We start from the raw sequence: 15,861 nt of genomic DNA, 5'->3' as shown, positions 1-15,861 counted from the left end.
AGGGTAGATGAGACTTATAATGGTGCTTAGAGAATGCAGAGATCTCTTGAGAGAGGAATAAGAAAAGGGAGAAAAAAAGAGAGTGGCAATGATGTGGGGTAAATGGCACTTGGATAGGATATAACTCAGAAACCATAAAAAGTGGCACAAAAGGCCCCAAAGAAGCTTTCAACCATATTTTCTAGTAGTTCGGTTTCGACCATATTTTTTCAAGTAGACTGGTTTGCAAGTGACAGAAACCCACTCTATCACAAATAGCAGGAGTGTAGGTTTATCATGCAGTATCTGACTGCTCTCTTATCAAACAAGGCGATAGGGCCAAAAGGCATATGTATTGTTTAGAAACAGCATTGTGGTTCAAGGCAATATTTTCTTTCTTGTTTTTGCCCATTCACCTAGAAAACCCCTGTGACACAGGTGGAAAATTGCAGGCAATCAAGGGAAGCTAAAGTAGAGCATATCTAAATTGGAGCCAGAAATATTTTAGTTCAGATCTTCATAGCTTTGATCTTTCCAGTTTTAGGAAAAATAAAGAATTCATTCAATCACAAGTAAAAATCATGAGTTTTTTTTTTTTAAAGCTAGTTCTTTAATGCTCGGTCCACAGTATTTTTTGTCTGTCTATTCCTATATATATTGCAGATTTAATTCATAACCAAGCTGTTCTATAAACCCATTTGAAAATCATCACCAATTGTGAGAGTCATTACAGTTAGCTTTGAAAATATACCCTTCATTAGACTAGCTTCCTAATGTTAATGAGTATGGCAGAGATGAAAAGATGCTGGTCCTTGACCCTTATTGGCCGTAATTAGAGGACGCCTAGGACAGCCTACTCTCAGAGAAGCAGAGCACTTTGGAGGATGAAGAGTTGAAGGCGACATGGGCCATTAGTACTCTGCAGACTCACTAGATGCTGGAGAGGATTATTAAGAGTCTAGTTAATGGGGCAACACATGAGAGAGGAAAATGCCAGGGATTCCTTGGCTCATCAGACAATGCAGACAAACTAAAAATTACACAAGTGTTTTGGCTCAGGAGCTGGAGGAGTGCTGCCAAGTTCTGGAGACATTCCCCATAAACACTAGGCAGCCAGCCGGACCACAGCCCACCCTTCCAGGAACGGGCTCTTTTCATCATTAAATCGAAAGGGGGGAAATGACACCTTGGTAAAGAAACATTAAAGTCCCTTTTTTCCATAAATGGAGAATAAGTACAAATAGATGATAAAGGCCACTGTCAAAGAGGCAATTAATTTGCCAGCATTTTAGCCTAACACAAGTTCTGGTTATATTGATGTATACTCAGAAAATGTCAGGAAAAATCCAGATATTTGCTGAACATAGTCATGATATAGATCTAAAGGGAAAAAAGGTAGATTACAGAATGACTTTTCCCTTACATTTGAGGATACAGCATCATGCAACGTAGTCAAACATATAGGAATGTAGCAGTATCATGAATATTTGAAAAATATTCTAGCCCAGCATAATTCAATATGAAACCTCTGCGAAACAGGAAAAAAAATGAAGAGATACAGACAAGAAAACAAGCAAATGGCTGTAGGGCAGGATAGAAAAACTTACTTGCGCACATAGGCTCTGCTCCATTTATAGCTTTATTTTGGATATTTCATAATTTTGTTCAGAAGCTTTGGCACAACTGAATACATTTTTTTTTTTTTTTTTACTTTCATAGAAGTGACACTATAAATGCATAGCCACTTAATGTTCTGTTTGCTAGGAAAGTGAACAAAGATTGGTTGCTCTTTGTAGAAAATGCATGCACCTAGTCAATATGGCTAGTTGGAAGCCACAGCATTTTTTTTACATGGCCACAAAAAGTCTTCACTTTTCTCTGGGTGAGATTAGAAAATTTCGTATGAACTGTTTCTATTCCATCACATTCTAGTCTTGTTTTTCTTAATAACATTTCTCTCCAATTTCATTGTTTGGAATCATAATTTTTATTTTGCTAGTTCATGATGCTATTCTTTGATTTTGTAAATTTGTATATTTCTATATTTACATGAAAAAAGTATTTTCTCTCAGTAATTTATGAAACCTTTGAGATAACCCAGTGAGTTCCCTAAAATATCAGGCGTCAGGGGTTAATCACCACGGAGTATGTGCATTGTGTCTACACGGCATCCACAGTAAGAAGAGAGGACCTCAGTTGAAGCCCTGAAAGTTCTCACTTTGCCTTGAATCTCACCCAACTCTTGCCCTTCACCCCTCCTTAGAGTCACCTGAGTTTCTATCCTTCTGACATCCCCCCATCACATCTTGCACACTCAGATACTCTTCAGACTTTCAGCATAAAGTACGAACTCCTTAGTATAGCTTTCAAGACCCTTTGCAATGCAACTTCTGGCCCACTTTCAAATGTATTTTGTGCCAGATCTTCATATGATCTGCGATTCCTCCATCCCTCTGGACATATGATCACTGAACAATGTGTTTGAGCACCTCCAATTTTCAGCGAAGAACCATGTGCTGGGAGTATGATGGTGCACAATAGAGATATTTCTAGACAGAGACAAGTAAAGAGGTAGTTTCAACAGTAAGTGATGTGTGTGGGATGCCATAGAACGAATGGAAGGAGCTTCTAACACAGACTTGGTTGGGGTGAGATGGCCACAGATGGCTCCCATGCAAAATTAACACCTAAGATGAAACCCTCAAAATAGAAGTCAATCAACCAAACAGTGTAGCAACAATTAATACTCTAGAAGAGAAAAGGGTCTCCCTAGTGTCTTGTAAGTACGAACATTCTTAAAGAACTGGAAGGATTTCAAGAAGAAAGGAGTGCAGGACTGCGCTACAGAAAGAATTATTTGTATTTTCCCCAATGTGTCCTGTTCCTTCACTTCTCTTCATCTCCCAGGGAACTTTCTTCTCAGTTATCACTTCTCGCATCCAAGGATATCTTCCCCAACCACAACATTACACCCTAAGAAAACTTCCTTGGTAACTCTCTCTTTGTGCTCTCTGTACTTCACTTTCTGTGTTTCCCATGTAGTCATTGGTTGTTCTCTGACACCTTCACTCAGTTCTGTATACTTTGAGGGTGAGAATTTTGAGTCTTCATCTTTTGTTTTCCTGACTCCTAGCACTGAGCAAGGCACACAGTAGATACACAGCTTTTTCAGTGCAAGGAATGGAGATAGTTAAAATACTGTCCTTCATTCTTGCAACTCACCTGGAAATGCATTGGTCTGGATTGTAAGACAGGCAATCTTTTCTGGATCTATATTGGGGAATGAAATTAATTCAAAGCCTCCCAATGGAAACATGGGTGACTCATGGGATCTTTATCTCCGCCAGATAACAGAAAGGAAACAGTGACAGAACCACAACCTGATTTGTCTAAAAAGCCTACACAGACCACGCAGTCTTCTGGGGAGAATAATTAATTAGATATGAGTGGAGAGAAAATAGAAAATGCAAATATTTGATCACTTTTTGAGTGAAAGGATAGAGTTCTTTTTAACGTGCAAAGCATGTTTTAGAGAATCTTTAGAGAAATGGCCCATCAGAAAAGGAACACGAAGCAGGCTATTAGCAGAGGAGTTCCTTTTTCTTTACACAGTGTCTTCTTTTAGAAATAACTTTTCTTTCCGAATTAGAGAATAACATAAATTATAATCAGCAAATTTTCTTAGATTACAGGGTAGCAACAGATATTCTTTCATACTTCTACCTCTTAAAATATCTTTGTAGTAGCAAGTAAGGCAAAGAAAGAGGCATAAATTTAGAAAGATAAGAGAAGGAGAGAGTGAAAACGCTCTGGGAAGGTGAGGGGATGCTGGTGACTGAGAGAGGCGGTGTGCTGTGTTATAGCCTCCCTGAGCTGGAAGGGACCTTGAGAGGTAATAGGGGAAAGATTCTTGCAGTTCTGCTAAAAAAAAAAAAATGGATGCATTACAAAGGGAAAGTATTCTCTTGGAAAATGTAGATCATTTATACACACTTGGATGTGTTATTATTTTGCTTCTTATTAACGATAATGCTCTCCTCTCAGAAAGCTTCTGTGGCAAGAATGAAAAAGAATAATTGCTAATGGTGATATTATGAGAATAATATGATCTATTCAAAGGAGGATTTCAACTAAAAGAACAGAGCAAGTTTGTGGCCTCATTTGCAGTTCATGGCTACAAGTTTGAATCAACCTGCATGAGTTTGGTAAAAATGGTAAACCCCCAAAAAGTCACATGCTTGGCCATTCATCATGACACCAGAACCCCTCTCAGCAAACCTGCTGCTGACGAAACCCCTACCTTCCACCGTGGCTCGCTTGGGCTGAATGGTGATGGCCCCTTCTGCTATATCTTCATGTTGGTGCAGTGGGTTTATTTTGGATCCCCAGCTGTCTGATCCCACCCAAAGAAAATGGCCAACTTGGTCAGCTCTTTTGGCTGCTGCAAGGATCTGTCTGTGGAAAGAAATATGGAAAGTTATATTAATTATAAAGAACATCAGCTGAACCTGTGTATATTAAGAGTTGGCAAAAGGAAAGGTACTATTCTTTCTCAAAAAGTAAATAACTACAAAAAACATGATAAAGAATTTATATCCCTAATATATAAAGATATTTTATAAACAAAAAAACGATAAAGCATCTTGAGAAACATGAGCAAGTAATAGTAAACGTTAAAAGATAAAAGGAGAAATACAAGTGTCCAATAAGGTGAAGATACATATTTACATATGTTAGAAAAGATGGAAATGCAAATTAGACCAAGGTACCAAATTCATTTCTCATATTGGCCAAAATGTTTGTTTTATGAGTTTTGGCTTGTGGCTGGAGAAATGAGCACTCTCATTCACTGCTGGTGGTATATATTGTCTCTGAAAAGCAATATAATTATGAATTAAATATGTTAATTATTTACTACAATAAACAACTCTGTTAAACAGGAAAAGTTTACAACTTGTATATGAATAAAACTATTATATGTACATAATCAGGACAAGGAGTGCAAATAAAAAAGGAAACTAGTTATTAATGAAAAAGTTATTGCAATAGTATTTTTGAAAGAGGGGATTCATGAGATGTAACTGCATTTGTAGAATAGAAAAAACTACAACTACAACTGAAGCCCCTTTGGTGGGTAAGACCACAGATACGTGATTTGTGTGTCTCTCAGGACTTGGGAATATCAGGCACCACAGAGCTACAGGGCCAAATGCAGGAAGATAGGGTGAATGATTGTGGATAAGGTGGCAAAAGCCAGTTCTACACCTTTTTCTTCCAGGCAGGAAATGGCAGTTAAAAAAAAAAAAAAAAGCATAAGGAATAGGTTCTGATATTGTAAACACCAAAATGGTAAAAGGTAGATAAGATATGGTGTGATAAACCTGGAGTTGGAGCTAGGAGAGAATGACTAAAAGTCAGTACAATAGAAATTGAAATTTTAAGACACTCTAGGAATCTTAAACTTCTGCTCACAAAATGCTGGGAACCAGGGGTATGTCACCCCAGGCAGAAAACAATTTTTCTGTAAATATCTGATGTATATTAAAAAGTAGACTCTAGATATTGTTAAAGAAGTCCTCTAATGGAATGGCTAATCTGATTCCCCGGGAACCCCATCAGTTTTCATGCATCTCCCATGGGCACAGAGCTTTTTACTGCCTTACTTATATGTGAATTGCCAGAAGACACTCATTTTTAAGGAAAATCTCCATTATCAAACAGAAAAATTAACAAGGAAAAAGAAATGTGTGGGGTGAAGCAGAGACAACATATGGAAAAAACCAAAATAATAAACACATTTAAATGAGAATTATCATATCTGTAATCAAGAATAAGATAGTAAAAAAGTGGCCAAGAGAAACAGCTCTTATTAAAAAATATGAAATGAAAATTACATTAGCATAGATACAAAGTGAAGAAAATTCTCCATATAGCAAAACAACAACAAAAAGTTTGAAAATAACTAAGAAGAAATGATTCTTTTTCCTCTTGTCAATAATCAATCCAGGAAGACCTATATCCAGCTAATATTAAGAGAAAAAAAAGTACACAGAAAATAGAGTAAATCTTTAAATATTATTTGTAATGAATAAAAATCCAAAAAATTGAAAATCTAAGTTTTCAAGTTTAATAATTCAACCACATAATGGGAGGAAACTCAAGCATATCACAAAATATAAAATCTCTGTAAATAATCAGAATGTTCTAAAAGCTCTTCGAGAGAAAATGAGAAGACCTGCAGAAAAATAAGAAATTATATTGTTAACCTCTCAAGAGGCAAAAGAAAAGATTATGGATGATGGAGCAAAGGCTTCAAAATTCTGACAAAAAGACTTTAATCTAGAATTTTAATATTAACACACAAAGAATCCCAGTACAAGTAGAATTTGCATATTTGTTCAGTAACTCTTTTAGATTTTTCCATCCACAATTAGATGGAATTAGAACCCTAAGTTCCCTGTAAGTTAAGAGTTCGGTAACTCATTAGTCACCAAAGCTATTTGTTGTAAATCACTTCTTTACCAGTTATGATGCATTTATTAATAAAAATATGAGGTCACACATTACCACACTAAGTGCTAATTAAGGGTAAAGGCAGAATGAGAATATTTTTAGATATAAAGTGCACAAAAGAGTTTTCCTTTAATTTATCTTTAAAAAAAAGCTACAGGATATGCACCAGCAAAATGAGGAAATAAACCAAGAATAAAAATCAGTTAGCATCCAGAAAAAAAAAGGAAGTGATGAAACAAAAGAGAAAGTAAGATGAATAATGAATAAACTCTTCAAATGATGACCCAGATTAAACAGAATGATGGAGATTTCAGGAAAGAAGTATTCATGAAAAATAAGGCAAGTCAGATAATGTTATATATGAACATATGGAGAAAATGAAAGGCCTATAACAATAGAAAAGATATTAAGATAATGATGAAAGTATGAAGACTGTCATATTAACTCCATAAAACAAAAAATAAATTCTCCCCCCCAAAATATACCATAGAAAAAATACTTGACACTATAGTGCATGATACATAATCACAATAATGTAAACACTGATTTTTGTTAAATGAAAACCTGATAGAATATTATGATTATAGGGGAGATAGAAATGATATAAGTTCTATTTAACATAAGAATTAGACAATATTTAAAATAGTTCCAAAGTTGTAAAATGTGTACATTATACAGATAACACCTAAGAAATAGTGTAAAGAATCAAAGTAACTGCCAAGAGAACAGAACCAGAAAGTATGGTGAGGTGGAACACGAGACTAATGTTTTTCATTCAAAAGGGCTTTAGTCATTTACGTATTTTCATAAAAAATGAACAATCAAATATTTATATTTTGGCCTAGACATACCACTTTGATAATGTATACAAAAATGATCAAAGATGCTGTCAAAATGTTTATTACCGCAGTTAACGTAAATACAGAGCAATGGGAAACTGGTTTGAAATATGACAATACACCCAAAGGATGAATTCTAGAGCAATTAAAAATATACTTAGTTCGATTTCCACAAAGTATCAAACTAGATACCAGATGTTAAAAAAGAAAATTAAAATTAAATACATGATAAAAGATTAATTCTCATAGAACAAAAGCTGACCAAAAATTGCCTGTATATGTGTATATATGCATAGTTCAAAGAAGAGAATCATATCAAATCACAGAAAATATGGAATGGCATACAATTTTTATTGACAAGTTTGAGGAGGTGCTGATGAAGTTCGAAGAGGATAAAAAAGGTAGGGATAAGCCAAGTAAAACAGGAAATGACAGTCAAAATTGGTATTAACAGAAAAGTATGTTCAGTTTAATATATTTGTGTAAAATTTAGGGGATATAAGGATAAATATAATTAAAGCATTTAAAAATACGTGTGATAGGAAATGATTAATCAATGATGAATTGCAAAAATAGTATGAATTGCAAAAAATGACATAAAATTCTATGTCATCTTTATTCTGTTGGAGAAAACTTGCATATGGATAAAAAAATTATTGCAAACATTAAATCAGAATTTTATTAGCAGTTATCTCTGAGTGTTGGAATTGCAGGTTTTATAGAAGATTATTTAAAATTATTGTTTGTGATTATTCTCTGTTTAACCTTTAATTTTTTTAGCAAATTGTGGGCAAAGTAAAACGTAAGGGTTCCTTTTATTAAAAAAAAATTAAAAAATCTTTCTTTCCCAGTGGATTTACAACGAGCATGTGTTTCTTTTATAATCAGAATAAATTATTGCCAAAAAAGAATCTACTCTTGTCTAAAATCCAAATTATCAATACCCATGACTGATTTAGCACTTATCTTAGCTTTAAAATGTTGGTATTAATGTCTTCTCACTGCTATCCTCTGTCAAAGTATTTGAAGTTAATGTTCCAAGAAACCTCAAATTTCCCCATCTACAGTGTAAATCTTCCAAACAAAGAAATAACGTTAACATTACAGGTTATCAGTAGACTTCAGACATTAGTGTGTATAAGATCATGTTTTAGAAGAAATTTTTATATGCTGTTGGCTTTTAGTACTGTGCTCAAGAATAACAATTGTCATCACTATTATGAATGACAATATAAAATACTATTTAACACACAAACAAGCCTAATGTAAAATGAATGGGCATAATTATTGAAAGGACTATACACATTTTACATCCAAACATGAAAAACTCACACTACCTGCAAGTCAAGAGTATTATAAACAATTAGTCACCAGAACTATTTGCAGTAGATCTTTTAGGTGTCTTGTGCAACCTATTTAAAAATAAACATGAAGGCAAATCTTACTAATGCATTACGTATTTAGAAAAAGTGTAAAATAGGTATTAAAAAGACTTATGAGAAAGAATGGTATTAGCAGAACTTTTTTTTAAAGTACTGGAACAGAAAGAGTAAAATGAAAACAAAAATCTCGTAGATACCTAAAATACAAAGTGAGGGAAAATGCCCTAAGAGAATTTTGTAAGGATAGAAATGATACATTTAAGGGATGATCATAATCAGAATCAGTTCTTCACAACTGGAGAAGGGAATGCTTGAAATAGACCTTGAAGAAAAGACATAAGTTAGATAGAGAGAAAAAAACATCATGAGCAAAGACCATGATGGAGAAGTAATCAGAACAAATTGGAAGGTCAGAGTTATGCATTTTGGATAGAGAGTTGCATGAATGTAGATGAGGCCTAAACTGTAAAAATGAGACCACATTTTAAATCACTATGAAGTTCAGAAAAAGAAGCTTATTGTTAAATTATTAAATATGAAGCATTAGACTAGGAATTCCATTCACTTGTTCAACGCCATTTATTGAGCTTCTACTATGTCCTGAGCACTGGGACAGTTATTGAGAATATAAAAGCAAGCTGGAAACAGTTTCATTTCTGCCCTAATGTTTACAGACTAGTGAAGAATACATACATGAATTAAACAATCCAACAATAAAAACAACACCATTGACATAAACAATGAAACTGATTGAGTATGAAGAATTTTCCAAAGTAACGTTGATCAGAGATATATTCCCTCAGATTGGAACTAGAGATAGTGTTGAGGTGATGAAGCAGGAAAGGAAAGGTGGGCCAGGGTGGGGGAAAAGAATGCATGCAGACCTGGGAGGGAGATTATATCACAGCACTGTGTTTGCAGTAGGCAAAATGTGAAGGAATTTGGAATAGAATAAGACTAGAAAGTGATACAGCCAGATCACCCAAAAATGAACTCTAAAGGATGATCATTTTATTGGTAGGAGACTTGAGGGCCAAAGAACCTGGAAGGCAGTGGGAGGAACTTGCCCAAGGTCAGACAGCGCCTGTTATCTAAGTAGCAAATAATCCTCAGTTACAAATTCAAAACTCTTTTCATTTAACAGCCCTGCCACCACACCAGTGATCAGAGTTTTATACTGGGAGATGGATGGATTCAGGGGCAGTGTCTCAGATACACAAAGCAGGGCGAGAGACAGGTTTGAGACACTGGTGGTAAAGACACGGAAAAATCCAAGCAGTAATTTAAGGGCTCAAGTCATTAAACTTTACCCTTGATAAAAGATATTCACCTTCAAATCAGTGATATATTATTTTGAACTATAAGATAGACAAAGATTTAAAACACACACAAATAGCTCTTTTGCACCAATGGAAGTGTAAATTGGCATGACTTCTCTGGGAGACAATATTTATATATTTTTAAGAAGAGACATATCTTTGTCTAGAAATTTTTAAATAGGAATTTATTTTATAAATATGATATATAGTATATTTGCATGTTATATGTTTATATCACTTTATTGTAAATTTATATATTGTATAATACATTGTAGATTAACATATTTTTCTATTTATGTTTATATACATATTTATGCAAATGGAAATTAGTTGCAGCATTATTTATAATTTCAATAGTCTGTAATCCAAATTAAATGTCAATTAATAAGTGAACAGTTAGAGAAATTACAGTACTTATGTAAAATGAAATTCTGCCTGTCTATTGAAAAGACTGAGTAGATGTATAGGTAGTGATACTCAGTGATTGTCATGTAAAATGATAAGCAAAGTGCGGAATAGGAATACACATAGTATTCTACTACTATTTGTGTAAATACAAGCCGTACATCCCTTTAGTATATATACGGAACACCTCTACAAGGATATACAAGAAACTTTTAATTGGTTATTGTACCTGGAGAGAACTTAGTTATGGGACAAGATGGAGATTATATGTTTATTTTAAATTTTGTAATCATGTTTATTTACTGTTTATTCTAAAAATAAAAAATATAAAAATAGATATCCTAAAAATTCTAAAAATAAGGACTGTGGACCAGGTTGGTAGTGGTCAGAAAATAAAGCAGGAGACATTTACATTGTGGAAACATGTCAAAGCTTGCTTCTATGTGGCTTCATCAACAATGCAAGGAACGAGGGAAAAAGGAAAGTCAAGATTACAAGCAGATTTTTGAGTCCAAGAATGATCAAGGTCTGAAAAGAAAAAATAAAAAGTGGATTGGAGAATGTAGAGGTATGACAAGTTTTTGATTTGAGCATACTGAAATTAAGGTACTAGCAATAAAACCAGAATTTTAAGACATTTTTCTTTTACATTAAGAGAACCATTTTCTGGATAAAAGTCTGTTATTAATATATTTGAAAAAGATTTTAAATAAAAGCACCTTTAAAAGTTCTAGAGGTTTTTTTTCCTGTTTTTTACAAATAATTAAACACATTTATTTTGCTAACAGAGGGAAAATAAGTGACCATAACATACTACTCCTTCCATGGTTGACTATGGCTATATGTGTTGGGGTAGAAGCCAAGCACACACTTTGCCGCTACATAGTTACAGCTTTGATCTTATGCTATCTTTTCTCGTCTCAGCCAGCAGCCTAATCTTTCTCTCTCCTTAAGTTGCAACATGCATATTAACAAATTTCACCAGTTATTCTTACTTTATATCCTCGTCATTGGCAAAAATCACGACGGCCCTGGAGTTGGGGGTGTCCAGGAGCTGTTTGATAATTCTATCAAAGTCAATGGTCCTGTCTTTGCGTTCTTGGGGGATTCTCACGGACTGGGCAATGCAGAGTCCGCCTGTTTAAGAAAAGAAAACATAGTGTCAATAATGTTCAAGATGTCAAAGGAGCTAAGGAAGGTAGACGAGGAGGAGATTTTGAATTCTGGATGCACAGTACTTCCTTGATGCTGTTGCTGAGCGAGGAAGGCATAAGACATCATGCTGAGTCCCAAGTATGAACAACGTACTAAATGCACTTTCCATGGTATTGCACATCATTCTCTTCATAGAACGCTTACAAATGTCTAATTATTCCCAGCAATACCAATGATATGAATTCTGAGGAGGCAGGTTTAGGTAGGAAAAAAAAGTGGGTGGGTTTAAGAAGATTTTTTAAATGAATGCAATAGCCCTTACTAACACTACAAAAGGTAAACTACAATAAAGAAACTAGAACAGGTAGCTCTGTGTATCTCTGTGACTTTTGTGGTGTTTGCATTGCCAGAAATTTTTGTTACCTTTATACCCATCTCTATTTTTAAAGATCAACTCCAGTGGAATAAATGGAATAAAACAAAAACAAAGAACATAATAACAAACTCTTATTGACAACATACTATGTGCCCAAGTCAACATTAAGTGTTTTACAGATGTCATCTCATTTAGTCTTCTTAAAAATTTTATGAAGTATTTAGTATTGCCGATTTTGTGTTAGGGAAAGGGAGGAATAGAAATGTGTTAATTCCAAACTTGTCAGAGCTATTATAATATTAATTGACATTATGAATTTCAAGATGGAGAAATATGCATCAGTTTACCAAGTAATGTGTATACATCTTATTTCCCTGCTTCTTGCTTAGTATCATTTTATAAAACACACTTAGAGAAAAGCCAGTATTGATGAAAAGGGTAGAGGAAATATTTGTAGAAAAATCCCAACAACCATCCAAGAAGCACAAGACCCAGGGGCAGAGACAGGTAAAAAACCCCTATTCTAATGTGTAATATGTTTGGGAGATATTTGTAATCAACAAGCTCACTCCTAGAACATGGACAACTGGGTGGGAGCTTCTAGGCTTCCACAAACATAGACAAATATAAAATCGAATATAAAATTGAGCTTCCATTACACTAGAATACTAACCAGTGTTAGCTCACTCTAAGTAGCTCTCAACTTACAGCATGCATGAAATCACCTGTGTGTCCTTCTTTAAAATATAGACATCAAACAACACTATCAATCATCTTGACCTAATTGACAACCCACACAACAGAAGAGCACATATTCTTTTCAAGAACAAATGCAACATTTATTAAGATAGACCATATTTTGAGCCATACAAATAATTTTTAAGCATAGAAATAACATATTTTCTCAGACTATAACAGAATCAAAGTAGAAATCAATAACAGAAAAATAACAGGAAAATCTCCAAACACTAGGAAATTAAACAATATACTACCAAATTACCCATAGGTCAAAGAGGAAGTGTCAAAGTAAATTTAAAAATATTTTGAGTTAAATATAAATGAAAGTACAATATATCAAAATCTGTAACTTACAGCTGACACAAAGTTTAGATGGAAACATAGCATTACATGCTTACATTAGAAAAGAAGAAGCATCTAAAATCAGCAACCTAAACTTTCACTTTAAGTAAGAGAAAATAACTGAGTAAATACTTAAAAAAAAAAAAAAAAAAAAAAAGCAGAAAGGACATAATAAAAGGTAAAGCAAAAAATCAGTGAGTTTGAAAACAGAAACAGAGAAAAACAATGAAATCAAAAGCTGCATTTTTAGCAGAGCATAGTTGTGAAAACCTACAGTTCCACTATTCAAGAGAGTGAGGTGGCAGGATCACTTAAGCCCAAGAGTTGGAGACCAGTCTGGACCAAATGGCAAGATCCCAGCTCTTAAAAAAAAAAAAATTAAAAAGAAAAGAAAAAAAAACTTCTGTTTTTTGAAAATGTAAATAAACTTGATAAATATGAAATGCAGACTGAGACACAAAGGGAGAACTAACAAATGACCCAATGATCCTATTTAGGAATGAAAGAAGGGTAACCCTGATGATCTCAGGGATACCAAAACATAATATGAGGATATTAGGAATAACATATCAATAAGTTCAGCTAGGTAAATGATATGAAAGAATTCTTGAAAGATACAAAGTACCAAAACTAAAGGCATAATCTGAATAGTGCTATATACATTAAAAACGTGAAATTCATAGTTTAAAAATCTTTCAGAAAATAAAGATTCAGGCTCAGATGCTTTCACTGATGGATTCTATAAGTGAATGAAGACATAAAACATAATCTCATTCAGAAATCTCTTTCAGAAAATGGAAGAGAGAATGTAACTCATTTTATGAGGTCAGTATTACCTAATATCTAAACCAGGAAAAGATATTATCAAACAAAAATAAAAAAAACAGACAATATTACTTGGAATATATTTTCAAATATTCTTAAAAATGTGTTAACAGAACAAATCCAGCAATATATTTTTAAAAAGATAATACATCATGATTGAGTGGGTTTTAGTCAAAGAACAAAAGGCTAATTTATTATTTGAAAAATCAATCATTATTATTCATATATTGTCAGACTAAATAAGAAAAAACATGAGCACCTTAATACATACATATAAAGTATTTAACAAAACTCTCTCTCTCTCTTCTCTCTCTCTTTCTCTCATAAACTCTGTAAACTAGAATTAGAAGAGAATTTATTTAGCCTAATAATAGGTAACTACAAAATGCCTACAGCTAGTGTCACATTTAAAGGTAAGAGACCACAAGGCAAAGTTGCCCTATCCGGTTCAATATTGTACTAGAAGCCCTTGCCAAAATGGGAGGTGGGGTGGGGGGAGGGGGAAGAAACAATCTATATACATGTTTCAAAGGAAAAAGTAAAATCAGTTCTATGTACATAGGACATAGAAATCCCCCCCCAAGAAAAAAAACTATCAAAAAATCTCCTAGAATAAGTGCCTTATTATTGTTAAGTGCCACTTATTCTAGAATAAGTGCAACAAGGTTGCAGGATGTGAACTCAAAATACAATAGTCAATCGTATATCAGCAAGGAACTACTGGAATTTTACCTTGGAACACAATGCCATTTAACAGTATCACCGAAAAAACAGTCCTGCTTAGGTAACAAATATGTGCAAGGTCTGTATCCTGAAAACTGTAAAACATGGCTAAAAGGCTTTTTAAAAATGTAAGTAAGTTCTTCTTAAATCTATCCATAGATTTAATGCTATCTATATCAACTCTCAGCAAACTTTTTTTTATTTTTATAGATTTCAACATCTAATTTAACATTTATATGGAAAGGTAAAGGAAATAGAAAAGCCAAAACAATTCCGAAAAATAACAAAATTGGAGATTCACATCACCTAAGTTTAAGACTTACTTTCAAGCTACAGGAATCAAGCAGTGTAACACTGGTAAAAAGTACAGATAGTTGAATCAAGAGAAGAAAACAGAGGCTCAGAAGTATACCAACACAAATATAGTCAACTGATTGTTGGCTAACGTGCAAAGGCAATCAAAGGAAAAAGGATAGTCTTTTCAACAAATGATGCCGAAATAATTGGATTTTCTTAGCAGAAATAATAAATCTTGCCTTATATCTTATACAGAAGTCAAACCTAAATGGATAATAGACCCAAGAGTTAAATATAAAGCTAGAAAACTTTTAGAATAAAACAAAGGGAAAATCAATATGACCTTGGGTTTGGCAACGAGTTTTTGAATATGATATTCAAAGCACAATTTATAAAGAAAAAAATGGTAAACTGAATTTTGTGAAAATTTAAACCTTTTGTTCCGTGAAAGACAGCATTGAGCAAATGAAAGCACAAGCCAGAGACTTTGTTAAAAATACATGTTTGATAAAAGAATGTATCCAGAATATACAAAGAACTCAAACTCAGCAATAAAAACAAACCAAACAAAAAAAGTCTGAATTCACACTTACAGAAGAGCTTGTGAAGCACATTTCTGGACCCCCACTTCTAGAGATTCTTATTCAGTCAGTTTGCGTGAAGCTTGTGAATTTATAGTTCGAACAGGTTCCCAGGTGATGCTGATGCTGTTAGCTTAGGACCCACACTGCTCTAGGTAAAACTGCTGCAGGTGGTCAGATTTGGAGACATATTCACCTGAGTGTCTCCATATTAGTTATAGCTTACTCAGGTGGAAGTAGAATTTGTACGTTGATATTCTAGCCAAACATTTTTTTAGGGAGCTCTTAGGTGGCATAGGGAAAAGGAAGGGAAGGGTGGATCATTATGCTTTGTTATAAAGCTTACAATGGTGCAGAGAGCCAGCAACAGACATATCCCTGGGCAAT

The 15,861-nt window shown here is 33.9% G+C and overlaps 1 protein-coding gene across 3 annotated transcripts in view; it reads right to left on the bottom strand.

Moving 5' to 3' along the window:
- GRM7 (glutamate metabotropic receptor 7) overlaps positions 1 to 15,861 on the bottom strand; it is an 874,508-nt gene that overhangs the window by 446,933 nt on the left and 411,714 nt on the right. For all 3 annotated transcript variants that reach the window (XR_010337226.1, XM_064361953.1, XM_012471019.2), the window contains exons 3-4: positions 11,433 to 11,574; positions 4,280 to 4,434 (exon numbers count right to left, since the gene is read on the bottom strand). Coding sequence is in view for 2 of the 3 variants with exons in the window: in XM_064361953.1 (XP_064218023.1) it covers positions 4,280 to 4,434; positions 11,433 to 11,574 (297 nt within the window). In the remaining variant the exon portion in view is untranslated. The remainder of the gene's footprint in view (positions 1 to 4,279; positions 4,435 to 11,432; positions 11,575 to 15,861) is intronic.

The sequence above is a fragment of the Aotus nancymaae genome, unplaced genomic scaffold (assembly GCF_030222135.1).
Source record: "Aotus nancymaae isolate 86718 unplaced genomic scaffold, 86718_ANA_hifiasm-v0.15.2.pri h1tg000046l, whole genome shotgun sequence".
NCBI classification, from domain to species: Eukaryota; Metazoa; Chordata; class Mammalia; order Primates; family Aotidae; genus Aotus; species Aotus nancymaae.
This window is presented reverse-complemented; position numbering and strand designations above follow the sequence as displayed.